The sequence below is a fragment of the Drosophila mojavensis genome, unplaced genomic scaffold (genome assembly GCF_018153725.1).
Source record: "Drosophila mojavensis isolate 15081-1352.22 unplaced genomic scaffold, ASM1815372v1 contig_151, whole genome shotgun sequence".
Classification (NCBI taxonomy): domain Eukaryota; kingdom Metazoa; phylum Arthropoda; class Insecta; order Diptera; family Drosophilidae; genus Drosophila; species Drosophila mojavensis.
In genome coordinates, this window is record NW_025318684.1 from 1,234,000 (window position 1) to 1,253,647 (window position 19,648).

At 34.2% G+C, this 19,648-nt stretch overlaps 1 protein-coding gene across 5 annotated transcripts in view; it reads right to left on the reverse strand.

Annotated features, from left to right (window-relative positions):
- Positions 1–19,648, reverse strand: part of LOC6585831 (calcium-dependent secretion activator) — a 29,616-nt gene that overhangs the window by 7,334 nt on the left and 2,634 nt on the right. Inside the window, exons 3-21 of one of the 5 annotated variants that reach the window (XM_002011420.4) lie at positions 19,085–19,208; positions 18,827–18,994; positions 14,733–14,908; positions 14,428–14,659; positions 13,526–13,776; positions 13,367–13,381; positions 13,068–13,298; positions 12,849–12,993; positions 12,668–12,774; positions 12,430–12,605; positions 11,356–11,562; positions 11,096–11,232; positions 10,843–11,030; positions 10,489–10,778; positions 10,310–10,422; positions 8,887–9,126; positions 3,657–3,813; positions 1,666–1,807; positions 756–932 (exon numbers count right to left, since the gene is read on the reverse strand). In XM_002011420.4, coding sequence (XP_002011456.1) covers positions 756–932; positions 1,666–1,807; positions 3,657–3,813; positions 8,887–9,126; positions 10,310–10,422; positions 10,489–10,778; positions 10,843–11,030; positions 11,096–11,232; positions 11,356–11,562; positions 12,430–12,605; positions 12,668–12,774; positions 12,849–12,993; positions 13,068–13,298; positions 13,367–13,381; positions 13,526–13,776; positions 14,428–14,659; positions 14,733–14,908; positions 18,827–18,994; positions 19,085–19,208 — 3,276 coding nt within the window. The remainder of the gene's footprint in view (positions 1–755; positions 933–1,665; positions 1,808–3,656; positions 3,814–8,886; positions 9,127–10,309; positions 10,423–10,488; positions 10,779–10,842; positions 11,031–11,095; positions 11,233–11,355; positions 11,563–12,429; positions 12,606–12,667; positions 12,775–12,848; positions 12,994–13,067; positions 13,299–13,366; positions 13,382–13,525; positions 13,777–14,427; positions 14,660–14,732; positions 14,909–18,826; positions 18,995–19,084; positions 19,209–19,648) is intronic. The other 4 variants (XM_044007152.1, XM_015160795.3, XM_015160794.3 and 1 more) reach the window with 4 other exon arrangements.

A 19,648-nucleotide genomic window follows, 5' to 3' on the forward strand; every position in this document is an offset into this window, starting at 1 on the left:
ACATGACCGATGTCTATCAACTATCTGATAATTTAATATATTTTGATTTGTCAACTCTGTGATTTTATTTAAATACTTTAACTCTAACTCTTTAACTCTAACACTCTATAGCACATTCAGTGGTACCCACCCAAAATTACAGATGAAAAACAGTTTTTACTAAAAACAAAATAATGTCACAGAAATATGATTGATTGCATTGGCAAATAAAAAAAATACGATTTATATCGTAAACACGTTGTTACGGAGCTACTAAAGTTTTAAACTCTTGGAAAATCTGAAAATATTGATATTGCAATTTATTGTAATGTAGCTGCGTTGGCATCGTTTAAGAGTGCTGTGCAGTTAGTAGCATCCGACAGCACCGTTCTTATTTGTTTGTCGGGAAAAAACGCTCATTATTATATTAAGACTATATATAAATATTTCTATATATATTAATTTATATATATATAACACTAGGGCTCATTGAGGTGATTGAGTTGTGAAATTAGGCAGTAATTATGCATTGTATTCTTATTATTGGTAATTTTAAAATTTTGTTAGCATACATATTATGTATATACAAAATGTACATTGATCATCATTGTCATGTATTGTCGGATTTTACTAGTGAAAAATTAATTAATACATGAATTATGCTAAATCTAAGTCGTGTTCTAGTTAAATCAATTCTCGAAGCAGCAACAAACACAACAAAATGCAAAGTGAACATATTTTGGAGTATCTTAGATAGAGGCATTAATAGTAAAAACCTCGTTTCGTCAACACCACCCGCTGCAGCCGCAGCAGCTGTGCATTTCGGTAGCTTCGGCACATAAAAATTGATTTGATCTTTCTTGCCGCTCAGCAGGGCCGCAGGATTAAGAGCAGCCGTGTTTAAAGCCTGGGCGGCATTATTTAATGCAGCTGGATTCAAGGCGGCGTTAATCCTAAATTTTCAGCACAAATATGAAAATAGAAGAAATGAACGGCACACGTTTCAATAGCTAAGTAATGATTGAAGGCGAAAAGATGATGAGAAAGGCAGAGAGAGAGAGAGGACTGATGAACGAACAGAGATAAGCAGAAAATGAGAGAGACAGAGAAAGGGATAGTACAGAGAGAGTGAGTATATAGAGAAGAGATCGAGAGAGAGGGTGAGACTGCAATGCTCGCAACGCCAAATTAACATTTTTTATTGTCATGATAATGACGCCTGTCAATCTCATAATTATCGATCAAGACTTAGTATACTAATAATAAATAGATAGTTTGAAGTCAGGGAGATAAATGTGTATACCAAATATACATACATTAAGTATATAAATATAAAACATATACATATTTATATACTTAGGAATCCAATTTCCGTATTGGCTCAGCAAATGTATTTTCGAACAAAATTTCCAATGAAATTTTGCCTTTTCATTATTTTTAAAGACTATATTTTAATTTAACTTTTTTCTTTTTTTGTACTTTTTCCTAAAAATAATCCAGAACTTATGGATGGCATAGTTTTCTTGGACACATAACATTAAAAAAAAAGAAATTTAAATACTATATATATCTAAATACATAAGTGTATACAAATGAAGCTATCCGAACGGCCTATTATGTAAGGGTCAACTTGATAATGGGGATTTTAGATGAAGTTATATTAAGTCAAATGGGAGTATCACTTACCCTTTGCTCTCCCAGCGTTCTTTCTCGAAGCCCTTGTGTATCGATTGAGCTATCGAGGATTCCATGAGATCTACATATCTCACCACCAATGGAGCAAACGTGTCACGCAGGTGCTGATGAAATCTTCCATTTCGCAAATTATCTGAAATTATTAACAGTCAAGCAATATTTTTGTGTTATCTATGTTCCCCTGAGACTTATAAGGAACAGATGGTCAAATCATATAAACGATTGTTTTATGGACACATATATATGTGCGTATGCGTCCATACACATTTAGCAGCGACTGCGCTTGGATTGTGTGTGTATTTGCCAAAAAACAAATCTCTAGAACTAGAAAGACTATTTTTTTCAAATTGGTGGCGAAGGAGGCAGGGTATCTAAAATATGTAAATTATAAACTCTTAGTTTTCGTCAAATGCATCTAAACAGTAAATCTGAGATCTCTGGGTTAACAGTTTTCAAATTAGGCTTAAAAAATGAAATCAAATTTATTATTCTCGCTAAAAAAAAAACATGAGAGTTCTTAATGAGAGTGAACAAACGTTTTGTTTTTTTTGCTCTGTAAATTTGATTGTTATCATAATTAACTAATTTTATTAAAGTTTCACACAATTGCGGTCGGCTGATTTTTGCATCGAGAGAGATTAGTTGATCATCGTGCAAATATCTCTCGCTGTGTTCTTTCGTTACGCTCTGTAACGGCTGTTTGTTGTTGAACTCGCTCTGTCAACCTATAAACTCTCTTGGTTTTTATATTTCTGCTTCATTTCGGCAAGTTGTGTTTGATTCCAATTGCCAGGCAGGCAGTGGACTCTGCACAAGCGCAATTTGTAAATTGCTGGTTGTGCGATAATTTGATGCATACTAAATGTGCAGGTCTCACTGGTCGGGATTATGACAAGATTGTGTCCACAGCAAAAATTGTTAGTGGGTGCGTAAGCAGATCAACTTTTCTAAAATGTATAGTGCTGTAAGGGCTCAATTTTTAAAACTGAAGAAGATTTTAAAGCAGTTATCCAGTGATATGGCTGCTGCTGAAGAAATATTAACTCAGTATAGCTTTGAGAGTCCCCTTTCTCAATTGGAGGCTCGTTCGTTGTTGGTACTTCCTTCCGTGCTAACATCGTCACCTAATTCGCTTGGATACATCTCCGATTGTTGTTCAAACAAAGTTAGCTTCTCCTGGCATTACCTTATCTGTCGTCTCTCCTCGAAAGCAGGTTTTCTTATCTAGGCATTGGGCCATAGCTGGCCGGACTGGCAAATAAAATACCCCCATCGGGTTGGTGATATTATTGTTATAATTTGCTGTACTTTTTGTAGGCTATTTTAATTTTAGTTGACTCCAGTTTTGTCAATATCTTTTTAAATAAATAAATAAATGAGTTATCGAAAAAATATGATAAATTAGTACACAAAAATATACATGTAAAACTACACGTCTCTAGCTCTTATATCGACGCAACGGACAGACAGACGGATGAGCTAAATCGACTTGACTCGTCGTCCTGATCAGGAATATTTTCACTTTATGGGGTCTTCCATGCCTCCTGCCAGCTACATACATTTAACTCATTTTCAATGGGCTCAGCGTATAAACAAGTAAGAACGTTGCAGTCGGGCGATACCGATTGCAGAATGCTCATTCACAGCCCCAAAACGCAACATGATCTCATTAAAATTTACTGTGTGTGTGTGCGTGTGTGTGAGTGTGTGAGTGTGTGCTCTTCTTGTGTAAGCACTGAGCCCTTTCTGAAACTAATACTTCAACAATTATTCGCTTCTTTTGTAGTCTAATATTGGCAAATAAATATAAGTAAAAAAAATGTTATTACATATCATACGATGGTTTGGAGTACAGTATAAATTCTAATCTCTATGTCTCTAGCATACAGACGTTTTGCATAGATCAATTGATGTTTCATACACCAAATAATTTATTAGTACATCGTCACAGAGTATATAGGACATACTGTTCGTAGACTTACCATCAGATCTTAAATAATCATTAAGTATTTGAAACAATGGAAACGAGTCCCATGTATCTGGTGCTTGCTCGGACAAAACTCGATCCATGTCCACTGCGAATAGAGACCAGAATATTTCCGCATGCTCAACCAGTAGATCGCTGAACCAAGCAAATGCCTACATATAGGATTATACAAAACAAATATTAAATGAAATAATTTATTTGTATATATAATATAAAAATGTATGATATGATGATATACATATATATGGTCGACTCTCATTATTCCGAAATTCAAGGAACTCTTAAAATATAACGAATTATCGAATGCTTGAAGTATTAAATGGTTCGAAATGGCTACAGTCGAGACTGCTCGACTAGGAGATACCCTGAACCCTCTAAGCTGATATTCTACTTATTCTGCACTTCTTTTATGCACACATGCATACACACGCATCCACACGCACGTCTAATCTCGAGCTCTGCTGACTGCGCAGTTAGCAGCGACAGCGCTTGGGCTGCACTGCAGCGTGAGCAAAATGATGAGAATTTATTAGTTGAATAATTTCTCTTGTAGTAGGACAATCTTTATGAAACTTTCAGAAGGTAAATATATGGTTAAAATATGTGTACATTCTCTAGTACTTGAAATAGGTTTTTTACAAATTGGGGGCGAACGGGGCGTGTTATACAAAATCGTATATGCTGTATTCATCAAATGTATATACACACTAAATTAGGCTGAAAAAACAAAATCAGTTTTTCGATTATTCTCGATAAAAAAGTAATCGGATGAGTTAACGAAAAAATAAGATAAACTTCTACTGCGTATGGGATACACGAGTATGCAGCCAAATTTCAGCTCTCTAGCTTTTATATCTTCTGAGATCGATCCTGATCAAGAATATATATATTATGGGGTCTGCGATGATTCCTTCTGCCTGTTAGATACTTTTCTCAATTTCCCATTTTCATTCATTCATTCAGGGATAAAAAAAATTTCGAATTATCAAAGGGTTTTTATTTAACTGCTGATATTTGACATATTACTATTGTTCAAATTAATTAATCTTTGAAACGCATTTATACGGGATCGCTTCGAAACATATTGCTGCTGCTCAGACTTTTCAATCATTTTTTAAGGAGAAAAAGTGTCTAATATGCACTGATTTGAATTGTCGAGTGTTTGACAATATACATATGTAAGTACGCAATGTCGCGTAAAAATGTATGGGCATAATTCGAAATATACCGATATATTGTAGGGAACTCGTGATTACTTTGAATTAATGAGAGGTTCGAAATATCGCAGGTTTGCAATAACGACTATATATATATATATATATATATATATATATATATATATATATATATATATATATATATATATATAGTCGTTATTGCAAACCTGCGATATATATATATATATATATAATAAAAGTTTAGATGAGAATGAAAATTAAAATTAAAGCAATAATTTTTAAATCGATTAAAGCAATCATTTTTAAATGTGCATATATGCGTTTCGTATATATTTGGGTATGCAACTTTATTAGAGTTTTAAAGAATAAGAAATCGACTTGTGATTAATTACAATTTTTAATAAAAAGAAGAAAAAAAACTTGAATGTTCGAGAGTATTGTTTATTCGGCCAGCCGAAATTTTTAAGCACTCGCAGAAACTGTTTGCAGGAACCGTAACGATTATAATATTTATAGTAAAAATTAAAAAATAAGAAATATTTGTTGAGTAATTTAAAAAAATTATTATTATTATTATTATTATTTATATATTATATATATTATTATAAATAATGTGTACGATAAAAATAAATATAAATATTACAGATCAATTTTTATATGAAAATCAAAGCATACACTTTATTTTAGATTTTTATGATATTTTATGGTTAAAAATAAGAATTATGGCTGAACTTTTATTATAAACATTGAAAATAATAATTGAATTTAAATATCTCTTGAAGCAAGGAAGCTAGATTATATATAGGCTTATATATATATATATATATATATTATATATATATTAATACCTTAATACCTTTCAAATGATATATAATATGTAAATATATTTATTATATGCTAAGGCACTAGCCCTGTGCATTTGACAGTACCTATTCAGCAGGTAATGTGAGGTAATGATTATATGTATTAATTATCACGATCCCTAGTACCCATAGATATAACACTATATAAGTTTACTATTTGTCTAGTTTTAAGAACATTATTTCATTACAAACTCTGCAACTAGGCTGGATCTTCAATCAGTCAACACAACCTTAAGAGCCTGGGTGGCAGACTGAGTGAACTTACTTTAAAGTCGGTCTTTTAAGACGGACTTTTCGCGCTCAAAATACAGACGACCCTCGTTATTTCGGAATTCAAGCGACTCTTAAAATATGACGAAATATCGAATGTTTGAAATATTAAATGGTTCGAAATTTTGAAGAGAAAATAAATAAAACTTCGAATTATCAAGGGTTTTGAATTCATTTATACGGATTTCTTTCGAAGCGCATTGTACCAACAAGGCCTTTTCAGGCCTTTCAATAATTTTTGTAATAAGAAAAAGAGCCTTTGTAAGTTATCCAATGAGGCTCTTGCTACCTTAACTGACACCTCTGCCAACGGCTCTGATGTATCGTCTTCACCTTCATTGTTGCTCTTTTCATTCGTACTTGTCGTAGATAAACTTTCATCATCGGTTAGGGATCCTGAAAAAGCAACATCTTCATCCACTTGAACATAGTCTTTTGCAATTAATTTCTTCTTCAATCGTCAAACATTTATACTTTTTATGAATTTGATTTAATACAAAATTTTAATCTGTATTCTAACGAAGCAATTTGTGCGGAAGCGAGCAGCAAAATGTACCTATGTATGTATATTTTACGCGTAGCATGTAATCACGAACAGTAAAATTAGTTTCAAAGGAGTCCCAAAACTCAAATTCAACAAATTCAAATACTAACACACCAAGAAACTTGAAATTTTAATTGTCGGGTGTTTGACCATATGAGTACGCAATGTCGCGTCTTACCAATGATTTTTACTATACTATATGTATGTTATACAGACATACAAAAACACATATACATCATATACATACACAGGCATCACACGCACGCATAACTACGCGGTCTGCTAACTGCGAAGTAAGCTGCAACTACGCTTAGACTGCAGTGTGAGTGACCTTATGAGAATTTATTTGCATTTTGTAGTGGTGCTATCTTCATGAAACACATTCACAAGACTCTAGTACTTAAAAAAGGTTTTTACAAATTGGGCGCTAAGGGGGCGTGGTATCCAAAATCTGTAAATTACAAAATCTTCGTATTCAAATGTATGTACACAGTAATTCTGAAGTTTCCAGGTCTAAAAGTGTTCAACTGAGGCTGAACGAACAGAATCAATTTAGCGATTATTCTCGATACAAATGATATCGGATGAGTTATCGGAAGAATATGATCAACTCATATTACGTTGGTATACACGAGTATGCCTATAAAATTTCACATCTCTTATATCTTCTGAGATCGACTTGCTCATACGGACGGGCTGACAGACAGACGGACAGGGCTAAATCGCCTCAGCTCGTCGCAAACACATTTTCTGCAAGCGTTAATTATTTACATGACATAAGCTTCAGTTAATGAAAATCGTAGGCCTATTTAGGTTTTAGAAAGTGCCTAGGTGCATGAAGTATATTATTTTATATGAAACATATTAAAATAAAATATTTATTGATTGTATCTCAACTTCATATACATACATACATATGTATGTTTGCAATGTAATTTTGACTTGATAATTAAATGAATGGGTAGATAATATTAAGCGTGTTCCATCAAATTAATGCATCCAAATTCTGACGTACGACACTCATGCATTTTCTATTCTACTAAATTTAAATAAATATTAACATTGTGTGTTTCATATACAATTTGTTCTTTGTGTAGATATTAGAGCATTTTAAAACGAAATAAATATATTATATATTTTTAAAGTTATATTTATATATATACAAGATATACAGCAATAGCCAGAACACATAAAAGAATTAATAATAAAAATAATAAAAGAAATATAAATAAATAAGTAGGCATAAATGCATCAGAATAAGTAAAATCCCCTTTTCCACTTATTTTGAATTTAAATTGAAACCTGAAGCTTCAGAGAAAGGGAAAGAAGAGTAGAGGTACTACAAGATAGATCGATAGGGAGAAAGAGAGAGAGAGAGATGGATAGACTACAAAAGAGAAGGAAGATATATTGTACGTGAATACTAAACTGATAACATTGGAGTCCACGTTGTGAAGTCAAATCATTTCTGAGGCAAATGGCAAATCATTTCAGATGTCATCAAAATTAGGATCAAGCTTTATATTTACATTATGATTTACAAATAAAAAGCAATGCAAAAATGTAAGACACATTTATTTCGGTGTATATACATTTGACACACGCAACAATTTCTGCTTCTCTCTCCCAATATATGTACATACCACTGTTGTTTTTTCTTTTGTTTAATTTACACATACGACACTACATTTTCAAAAATATAATCTATATGCATACAGCATAAATTACAACTTATTTTATGATTGCCAGGATTTTTAATTTAAATGTTAACATTAACTGAACGAGCTAATTGCACATATTTCGTTCCAGTGCTATATAGTCGTGAGGAAACTCTACATTGTCTATATAGTCGTGAGGAAACTCTACCAGCCCTACTATCACACGAAATCGGGAAACATTATTTTGGTCTCTCAGAAACGATACTATTTATATCGTAAATGAGTATTGCGCCGAGTGCAAAGGTTTTACTTCTTTCCAATTAAATATTAGCATATGATATATTAGATGTTATTTTTTTATGTTTATTTTTTTATAAAAAGGCTCTTGGATTTAAAATTGAAAAAAAGGGAATAAAAGAACTGACTGTAAAAATGGGTTAAAATTTTAGAGTGCTTCCCATAGATATACGTGTTTTTATAAATATATAAATGAATGTATGTAAATGTGTGTAAGTATTCAGATTTCTTGTATAAATATAATGTGTGTATAACACATTCATACATATATGTATTATTATATTATAAAACTAAAAGAAATACGTGTTATCTATGCTCATATATTATGTTGTATGTCTATTTTCTAAATGAAAGCTTGCTTTGTATATGTGTAAAAAAAAGACAGAGAGAGAGAGAGAGAGAGAGGAGTACATGCCGTTGGTACTGGCGATGTGTACACCGCATGTGTGGGCATACAGTAGCGAAATGGGGGCGGTCCGTTAGTGTTAGCGGCAGCTGTAGCAACATCCAAAGAGGCTTGATCCATGCTATTGTTTCCCTGACTAGATGAAGCACCGGCGACAGTGGAACCAGCATCATTGGGCGGTCCAGTCCCATCTGCACCGCCTTCCTTTATTGTCTTAACTTTATCCTTCTTGTTGTCTGGTTTTCGCAGCTAAATTGTGTAAACCGAGTATACAAATACAGATGTCGTACCAAAAACAATTTATATATGTACTTAGGAGTTAAGAATGTGTTAAGCAAGATCAAGAACTTCTTGATTACGTTCAGCAACAGAGATATTATTATTTAAATGCATCGATAATTAAATGTGTGAACACTAATAATAATTTGTTTATTACGTGTTCGCCGTTCTTTCACGACAGAGTACGACCTTGCGTTTGACAGATATATATGCTATTTGGTTCAAACTAGATCTTATTTATATTACAATAATAATGATCAGTGAAAAATAAATAAGTCGATCTTATATCTCAATTTTCCTCTTCTGTTTGTAAATTGGTTAATATCGTTAGATATTATATATGTATATATAATATATAGGTTATATATATTGTTTTAGCCAAAACTTGATCTAAGCCGCTTTTAACACGGATTGAAGAAATGTATAATCAAATAGAAAAAACAAACTAGTTCGCTAATTATTGTACGGAATTGCAATTCAAGTTTATACGAAATTTATCTATGAAAGCCCCATCCATGTATTAGCCAAAAATTATGCCAAGAAAATTATTGCGTATACACATAAATAGATCCAATCGGGTTGCAAAATAGGGAAAGTGTACGTATTATAATCGGAGGGTGCTCAACTTTTGAGATGTGGTTTAAACACACAACATATACAAATAAATATACATATACATATACACACATAGAGACGAGGGAACAGTCCTATATATATATGCGGTAAAGTTTAAAGAAATTCAAACTATAAAATTAACGTTAGTTAATAAATTTAGTATATTGTGAAGATTTTATATATAAATTGATAGACCAAAAAAGGAACACATAATGCATAAAGAGTGGTACTGCACATACTTTCGCTCATAGCGTAGCACAGGTAGCAGGCATATATAAGATTTGCCTACAGACATTTAAACAACACACCTAAAAGAAATTAGTTTATTCGTAGCATATGTCTAGGCGCAGCACAGTGTAAGAATAGTTATAAGAATAACATCTTGCATAATACTTACATTTAACGGTATATCTTTGTGAAACTTACACGTAACATGCATACCGGTATGTATGCAACTATGTATTGATGCATGATACATACATACATATATATATATGTATGTATGTATGTAGCTATTTTCTTGACAACGACAACTTACTTCGCCATAATGCTCCTCATTCTGCTGTAGTAGATCAACGCAAAGCTCGGACAAATGTATCAAGTCCTCAAGTTTTTTAGGTGGTGGTACAATCACTTCACCACGTAAATCCTCTGTGGGCAATTGAGTATCAATTTTATATTTGATAACAACTGAATTGAATGCAAGTGGTTAGCTACCTTCGATCTTAGCTTCAGCTGATAGCCTTGTGTAGTTGATAAGTGCAGCAGTCTCCAAGCTTTTTTTAATCATTTGTCGCACTTCTTCCGGGGGTACTGGGGTAACGATATCCTTCATTAGAACTCTTTCGAGTAACGATAGCGTTGCTTTCAATGCCCCTTCTGGCCGACCGAATGGAAAACAATATCTGAAATTTGTTATTTGATACTCGAGTAGCTGACGTAAACGTTCTTTTATTTCCGAAAACTTCTCTTTTTCCTCATGTGTTATACTGCCCACACCATCCGGCCTATAATAATAAGCATAATAGTTTTGTCTAATTAATTGTGCTTGTACAAAAGAGAATAAGTTACCTATTGCCGTGCACATGGCTTGCGCAGAATGCAAAAGAATAATGGATCAATGTGGGATCAATCATGTGCTGTTTTTCAGCACGATCCAATAGATCTGAAAGATAGCACAAATGTCGATAGCAGCCACGAACACCATATCGAGCGCAGTATTCGTCCAAAACAAAGACCTGTCCTGGACTAAACCATCCCTAAACCATACCGAAAAAAATACAATACATCAAATCAATTTAGAAACAGTCTTCAAACAACTCACCAAAGACGCATAAGGATCACTTAACCGGTATTCAAGTGTTAGATTTTGTAATATTTTAAATAAGCTTGCATGATCAAATGTACACGGATCCGCACTTATATAATCCTCCATTCCATGCTTCCGTGCTTTATCCGCATCTATGTCAAAAATATATTTTATAATTTAAGCATAAGAAATTCAAGCATCAACCACTAAATATTGACTACTTTGAATGTACTATTTAAATCACTGCAGCTGAATTATTTATTAACTTAACTTACCCCCTTGAATCTTAGACATGGCCGAGTTTTTGTCCTGAGTTATCGGTGGAGTGGGTTTGTGAGATTGACCAGTTGCTCTATACATAGCCATAACCCAGAGGCTGCATTCGTTTTCATCGTCACATGCAAAAGCAATGCTGTCGCCTTCGCGTACCGCATTAAAGAAAAATCGGCCACCATTCAAATCGATTCCGAACATAAGATTTGCTATGAAAATTAATACAAAAATAATTTATATAATTAGCGAAAATAAACTGCTTAACAATATTTATTATACCCAGAACCCATTGAAAATGGTAAATCCGGGTATAATTGTTATGTTAAGTATGTAACAGGCAGAAGGAATCATCGCAGACCCGTTAAAGTATATATATTCTTGATCAGCTGCTCCGTCCGACCGTCTGTCTGTCTATCCGTATGTTTGAACGCGCCGATCTCCGAAGTTATAAGAGCTAGAGACTTGAAATTTTTTAAATGTCCGTATATAAGTTAAGACTTTCGACAATCTAAGGAGGCTGGAGAGTCCAGTCAGACATTCAAGGGGAGAACCAAACAAGTTGAACAGATTTAGTTCAGTTTATATTCGGACTAGAGAGAGTTTAGACCTATTGTTCCAAATTGTATAAAATATATTATTTCATTGAACACAAAGTTGTTATATATTCACAAGAACCCAACACAGCGTCCCCAATCACTAGTACTCTAGTGTGGGAGCGCTTAACTTATATAGCACAGATATCTAGGATATTTTTTTATTGATTAAAAACCTTATCGAAAATAAGTTATTTAATTATATCCCCTATACCATTAAAGCTAGAGTCTCCAAATTGTATATGTAGACTCATATTATAAAGAATTTCGATTTTTAAAATAATTTACCCCCGCGCCAATATCCACCCCCTCACCTATATATTTGTAAATGGCGTATTTTAAATACTAGACTTGTGCTTTGGCAAGTGCACTGATTTCAATATTAGAATCACGATCTAAAAGTTTAATGAAGATCGTCCATCGAAAAGAAAAGTTATTAAACAATTAAGGTATCACATGTAACCAATATAAATATAGACATACCACTGGCTGCTTCGATGTAATCAACTGTATATCCATCTAGCTGCATCATTTCGGACGGTTCCGATTTCTTTTCCTTATAGCTACACATTGCGAATGTATATTGAGACACTTGAACTAAAACAAAATATCGGCGTTTCCACTTTTTCCACACCGATTTTCCAATTGCAAACAGATGTCTAAGAAAATGTATAACATTATTTTAATGGAATGGATATGATATATCCCTCGATTTACATACCCACAGTGTTTCATATTTAACGGTTTGTCAAGCCTGCATGCTATCTTTATCCGTACATCCTGGTCGGGTAAGTTTTTGGGCACGATCATACGATGCCATTCTGGCGACTTGATTAGAAGACAACATTTTACAAATTATACATTTGGACAGCAAAATTTCTTTAAATCGATATGTCACTTACTTTGGAAGAAAGCGGTGTAGGCTTTATGATGACCTTTCCTAACTCCTTATCCTCTAGTGCGAGCATTCCAGGGTTTTCTGTATACAGCTTCACTTTTACGACAGGCAATGGATGAGTAGTAGTGAAATCGCCCTGAGTATCCCACCTGTAAACAATTTGTCAACCAATTTAAATTATTATACTCAATTAACATTAAGATATTCACGTAAAGCCACTTACATTGGTTTCGATGCCTCGGCTTGATCAGTTTGCAGTTTTTCCCCATTTTCCACCTCCATTGTGCAGTAGACAATCCGGTTTGGCGCTAAAGACTTTAGGCCTTTCACTTCCATTACAATGACTTCCAATTGAAATGTGAGAACAACATCCAATTTGGTTAATTGTGTAGAACCATCTTCTGAGTCACCTTCTAGCTTCGATAGAGATCCATGAGATCGCAGAATCATTTTTCTATTTTCATGAATAAAATTGATCTTCCATATAAATATAATTATCAATACACTTGTAAGGTAACTTACAAAAATGATGGTGTGCTGCAATATTCAAGAGGCAAAGAGAGAGAGAGAGAGAGAAAGAGAGAGAAACAGAGATACAAGAGATAGAAAGAAAGACAGCGAGAGAGTTAATAGAATAAATAGGGATTAAACAAATCTTTTATAATGAGATGACAGATTTACCTGTGGTTATAACGTTTCAATTTTTGAAGCCCATATTTACTGTCCATATTTCCTTTTGATACGGGAAGAGATTCCAGATTAGCCATCAATAGATTAATAGATGATTTTAGTTCCTCAATGTATAAAGACTCCATTTCCTTAAGTACGAACTTTGGCATCAGCTTTCGATTCTTCTCCATTTCTCCAACACGCTGCATACGTCCATCCAACTCTCGTCTAATAGCCGCAGCCTGTTCATCAGCAGAATCGAGCTAATATAAATTAGATTAAAATATAAATCAAAAGTGTATATAATACACATAAACACATACGCATTGTAAGATTTGGAGCCTCAGGCTTCTTTTAGAAAACATAATTTTATAACTGAATTTTGAAAGATCAATAATTTGGAGCACACTTGATATGCAACCTGCCCGTTCACACATAAGGACGGAACGGGGTCATAGCCCTGATCAAGAACATATATATATTATATGGAAATTGCCACGCCTCCACAAATCATTATTAAATATTCATGCTTCTGATTCGTCACACTCAAAGACTAGATGAATTCACTGGAAGACAAACTCTCTTATTTCGTGAGGAGACTCGAAATATTCTCATCTTGTTGGTGGTTGGACTTATATAGCAGAGGTCGAGAGCTCTCTCCAAAAGTTTGCAAGATATATGTACTTTTACTTTTATATATATCCCAAACAGTGGAAGGACATCGACACGGCCATTTTATGGAAAAGTAAACTCTTTTATATTCTCTTGAACGATTTAAAAAAAGTTAGTTTCTGTTGAAATTCGAATACTTCAAGGGCTTTAGTGAAATAAATTATTTTTCGATATATAATAAATAATTTTGGATATATGTATATCCTCAATATTTTTAATAAATATATTTACAATTATCTTACCATTAGGGCATTAAACAGAATTTGATGTTCGAATTTTTTGACAGATAAAATCTGTTGAAACATATCATAGAGCTGCTCTTTGGATAAAATCAGCTCACTATTTAATGATTGTTGCATGCGCGAAGGACGTTTGGTATCCTCTTCTCCACTACCCTTAAGAATGATGTCAAACTTTGCCATCCAAGAAGTCAACACCGTTTCCTTACTCAATCCATCAATTTCTGGTAGGGATCTAGATTTATAAATAATCGATTTCCAAATGTCAATAGCAATATTATTAATATTAAGGGACTCATCTCGTTTACCTCACACGTTTTTCTATATTATTGCGAAAAACTTCTCGGAAATCGTGCTGCGAGCATGCTCCAGACTGAACCATTTTTAAAACTCGTTCAGATTTTAAAAATACATCGTGGTAACTTTGTACAGCGTTTTGAAAGGCTTCATCAGCCATTATCTGTGTTTCGCCCTTGAGAAAGGCCTGAAAAATAAAAAAAAATTAATTTTAAGTTACGCGGGACACACACATACAAATGCACGCATGCATAGGTACGCACGAGCAGCAGTGTGGGACTTAATTGGTTAATAACTTTTCTTGTTAACTATGTTAATAAAACTTTCAGACGTTAGGCCTTACAACTTCAGCAATAACAAGTAAGAAAACTCTAGTCGAGAGCGCTCGACTAGATACTACCCTGAACCCAACTAATAAAAATGCCCATTTACTATGGCTAAAATTTCAATTTCGATGTATTTAAAAGTATAAATGAAATTTAAAACTCAATAAAATATAAAAATATTTTGAACCAATTAAAAAAATTAACATAAGTTGCACCTCTCGAGATTCGAACCTGGGACGTCTCGATCGAGCGTCACGCAGCTACTCACTACGCCACCTCACTTTCGGAAGCTGTTTTGGCAAAACTGAAATAGATTCACTGCTGCAGCGCCATCTAGTAAAACTAAACCAAATTAACTGCTAATGTGATTCTAAGAATCTGCTAGAATAACCAAACTTTTAAAAACGCACATTTAGAAATGGTTAAAATTTCAATTTCGGTGTATTTAAAAATATAAATTAAATAGAAAACTCATTTATGAAAATATAAAAATATTTTGAAACAATTAAAAAAATTAACACCAGTTGCACCCCGATCGGGATTCGAACCGCGATTTCTCGATTGAGCTTCATCCCCTAACACACTACGCCACCTCACTTTTGGACGCTGCGCTGGCAAAACTCAAATAGATTCACTGCTGTAGCGCCATCTACCAAAACTAAACCAAACTAACAGCTGATGTGATTCAAAGAATGTTCTAGAAGAAGTTTGAATGTATGTGTGCACACGTATACAAAACTGTTGTAGCTGCTGCACGTGTGTTTGTTAATTGGCCAAATATTTGATGATTTTTAATTAATTTTTGACTTAATGGAATTTAATGAAACTTGCAGCATATGATCTACATATTATACTGAATATTTGGGAAATTTAAAAAAATTAAAAATCATTCACAATTAGCTGTAGTGGCATCTGACTTGAACTTGAACGTTTTTATTCGATAAAAAAACACACCGGGATGATTTATCGAATTTTAAAAGCAAACTCGACATCCGCGCTGTATATACGGTCATTTAAAAAAAATTGAAGTCTCTAGCTATTATATCTTCGGAAATCGACGCGTTCAAACATACGGACAGACGGAGAGGGCCAAATCAACTCAGCTCATCGCCCTGATCAAGAATATATATACTTTGTGGGGTCTGCCACGCCTCCTTCTCCCTGTTACATACATTTCAACAAAACCATTATACCCTTATTTCCCATTGAAAATGGGTTCAGGGTATAAAAATATGTAAGAGACAAAAGCTGAGCCGTACAAGATAAGAGTAATCAATAGACCATTGCTGAGCGTAATAACTTAAACATTCATGAACATTCTGCGGGAGGCCAGAGGAACTAATAGCTAACAATTACTGTCTCTGGTTTCTCCTCTTAATTATATACAAGACAAATAGATAAGTAATAAGTATTACTAGTCCCAACGAAATATGTCCATTCATTGTGTGGAAGTCGAGATCCTCAATATGTATTTTTTACTTATGTTCGACATCCAGATAAACCGAGTATGCCACCATTACCTTGGTCATTTGCTCAGGAACGGTTCCCATGTTGGCCTGGGAAGTCTAGAGAAGTAGAGCATCTTTAAAGAACTTTCGCCGCTTGTAGGTGTCGTCAATTGTTTAATTAATATCTCTGATCTCTGATAGTCGTATCTTTCACTGCTGCCGATATCCTTATTTTAACTAGCTATTGTTTCGCTTGTAGTGGTTAAGGTAGTTTCGTAAAATATGTTGCTGTATTATCTTGTTCTGTAGTTTTAGTTATATTTCCTTCCATATGTGGGCTTTCCAGCGGGTTGAAATCCCACTTTCGTGGGTTGGCTCCAGCTTCTGCGTGAAAACCATTTCATCCAGTGACGTTTTCGGGCGCCTTTCCAAGTTAGAGAGTTGGTCTGTGTCTATGGCGTGGTCGTCAACTTCGACTTTCATGGCCTCTTTAAAGGTCCAGATTTCTGCCATTATGTCATCATATATTTTCTCTGTAAAATATTGATGGTTGACGACACCAAGTTGTTGTTCGTTGTTTCTGTTATAGATCCATTGGCTTAACCCGTTGGATATGTTTCTGTTTTAATCACCATGTCGATTTTGCTGCGCCTCTACTCACAGCTTGAGTTGGTAAGCCAATGCACAAATCTATAACACTTTAGCTCTTAATTTGTTACTAATCACAAACATTTCGCCTTGTGTTTCGGATTGAAGTATTTTAAATATACTTCATCCGGCTCGAATGACCATGAACGAATGCACTGCACTATGATGGTGTTTAGTTGCGTATTCTTGACGAAAAAAACAAGCTTGCAATCGTTATGGTCTTATGCGTGTATTGCTGAGTGTGTAAGGCTCAGCATTGGCAAATTACATATTTTCATTTTATCAATTTTATCAATATTCAATACATACGGACGGATGGACGGTAGACGGACAAGACTAAATCGACTCAGCTCGTCGTCCTGATTAAGAATATATGTACTTTGTGGGGTCTGCCTGTTACATACATTTCAACAATACCATTATACCCTAATTTTCCATTTTCAATGAGTATTAGCACGGTTAAAACCCCAGTGTCTATGTTCGCTATTATAGCGTATTTGGTAAAGTATTGGCCTTATACGGCTGTTGTGATAGTTAGCTTCTAAGTTAATATAATTTATCCTACTAGGGCAGCTGGGGTCGTTTGAACATTTATTCTAATTCCCTAGCATCTTTAGTGTTCTTTTTATACCCTGAACCGATTTTCAATGGGAAATCAGGGTATAATGGTTTTGTTGAAATGTATGTAACAGGCAGAAGGAGGCGTGGCAGACCCCACAAATATTCTTGATCAGGGTGACGAGCTGAGTTGATTTGGCCCTGTCCGTCTGTCTGTCCGTCCGTCTGTCCGTATGTATGAACGCGTCGATTTCAGAAGATATAAGAGCTAGAGACTTCAAATTTTTTTTTAAATGTCCGTAATTACAGCGCGGATATCAAGTTTATCATTAAAAATCGATAACTCATCGATAAAAAACCTTATCGAAAATCAGTTCTAAAAATATAGCTTCTACACCTTTATTGCTAGAGTCTCCAAATTTTTAATGTATGCTTATATGCAATTTATACAATTTCGGTTTTTGTTAAAATTTATCCCCACCCCTATATTCACCCCCTCACCCCCATGTTTGTAAAAAGCGTATTCGAAATACTAGAGACTTGTGCTTTTGCAAATACATGCATTTCCATGTTATAATTATAATCTGAAAGTTTCATGAAGATCGTATGTTATTAAACAATTAAGTTCTCATAGTAGTCTGTGTGTGTGTGTATGTATGCCTGTGTGTGCGTGCGTGCGTGTGTGTGTGTGTGTGTATGTGTGCGTGTTTCTTGTGTAAGCTGAAAGACGCGAAAAATTATTTAAATAGCAATTTCTCGAAGGGTTCAGGGAATCTCGTAGTCGAGCAGTCTCGACTAGAGCTTTCTTACTTGTTGTTTTTGTTGTTATTGGTGATGAATAATTTCAGTGTATTATAATAATATAGCCGACTTTTATTTATTTTTTCGCAAAGAAAATTTTCACTTCTGCTTTTGACAAGCACTTTTCGACAACTGAGGGTGTATTATTATTACATAATAAATGTTTCAATTATCTATACCCTGAACTCATGAAAAACCAGACCTTAATGGGTTGGTTTTTATACTACAAATTTAAGTACAATTTTAGAATAAAATATCTTTTTGCATTATGACGAATATAAATACATTATTATGTAAATAGTTTTAATGTCATTTAAAAGTTACCTGAAATCTTTGTGTGATTATCTCTAATTGCTGTTTGGTTATTTTCGGTTGCCTTTTCGTCATATCCGTGGGTTGTTTTGCATTAAACGGGTATGATATGCATCTGGATATAAACACATACAGCTGAATGCGTCGCTTACGTTCCTCTTCCTCGCGCTCGTGCTTTTCCTGTACAAAATATTAGATAAAATTAGAATCCTAAGCCGATTTGATCTAAGAATAATTAGAAGATGATTTTTTGTTAGGAATGCAACTTACATGCGGATCACCATGGTCATGCTTATCGCTGGCAACTGATGGGGATGGAGAAAGTGGGCGTGGTAGAGAATTCGCACGCGATGATCCACCAACACTTTGATTAAGAGTCTCTTGCGAAATGCCACTAGACGACGATAGCAACGATTGATTATTATTACTTTTATGCGTGTTTACCTTTTGAAATGATCGGTCAATGTTCGAGCAACTTTTGTTGATTTTGCTGCTGTTATTGCTGTTGTTGTTGGTGTTTGTGCTGGTGCTTAAAAGGTGCGCAGAAGCTTTAATTCTTGATAGATTACAAGCACCAGCAACAGAAACAGAATTTTGGCCAAGGAAATTTGGATGCATGTATGATGAGAGTTCATTTTGATATTTATTATGATGATGCTGATAATCATAATGGTGTTGACTTTGCTGTTGATGATGATGATGAGCTGCCGGGCTTAATTTGTGTACTATAATCTTATGGCCTGGTCTCGCTCTATGCGCCCCAAAGTTATTATGCCAATTAGTCAACCGATGGTCGATATGGATGTTTTGTATATTTTTTGTTTTTTTTTTTTT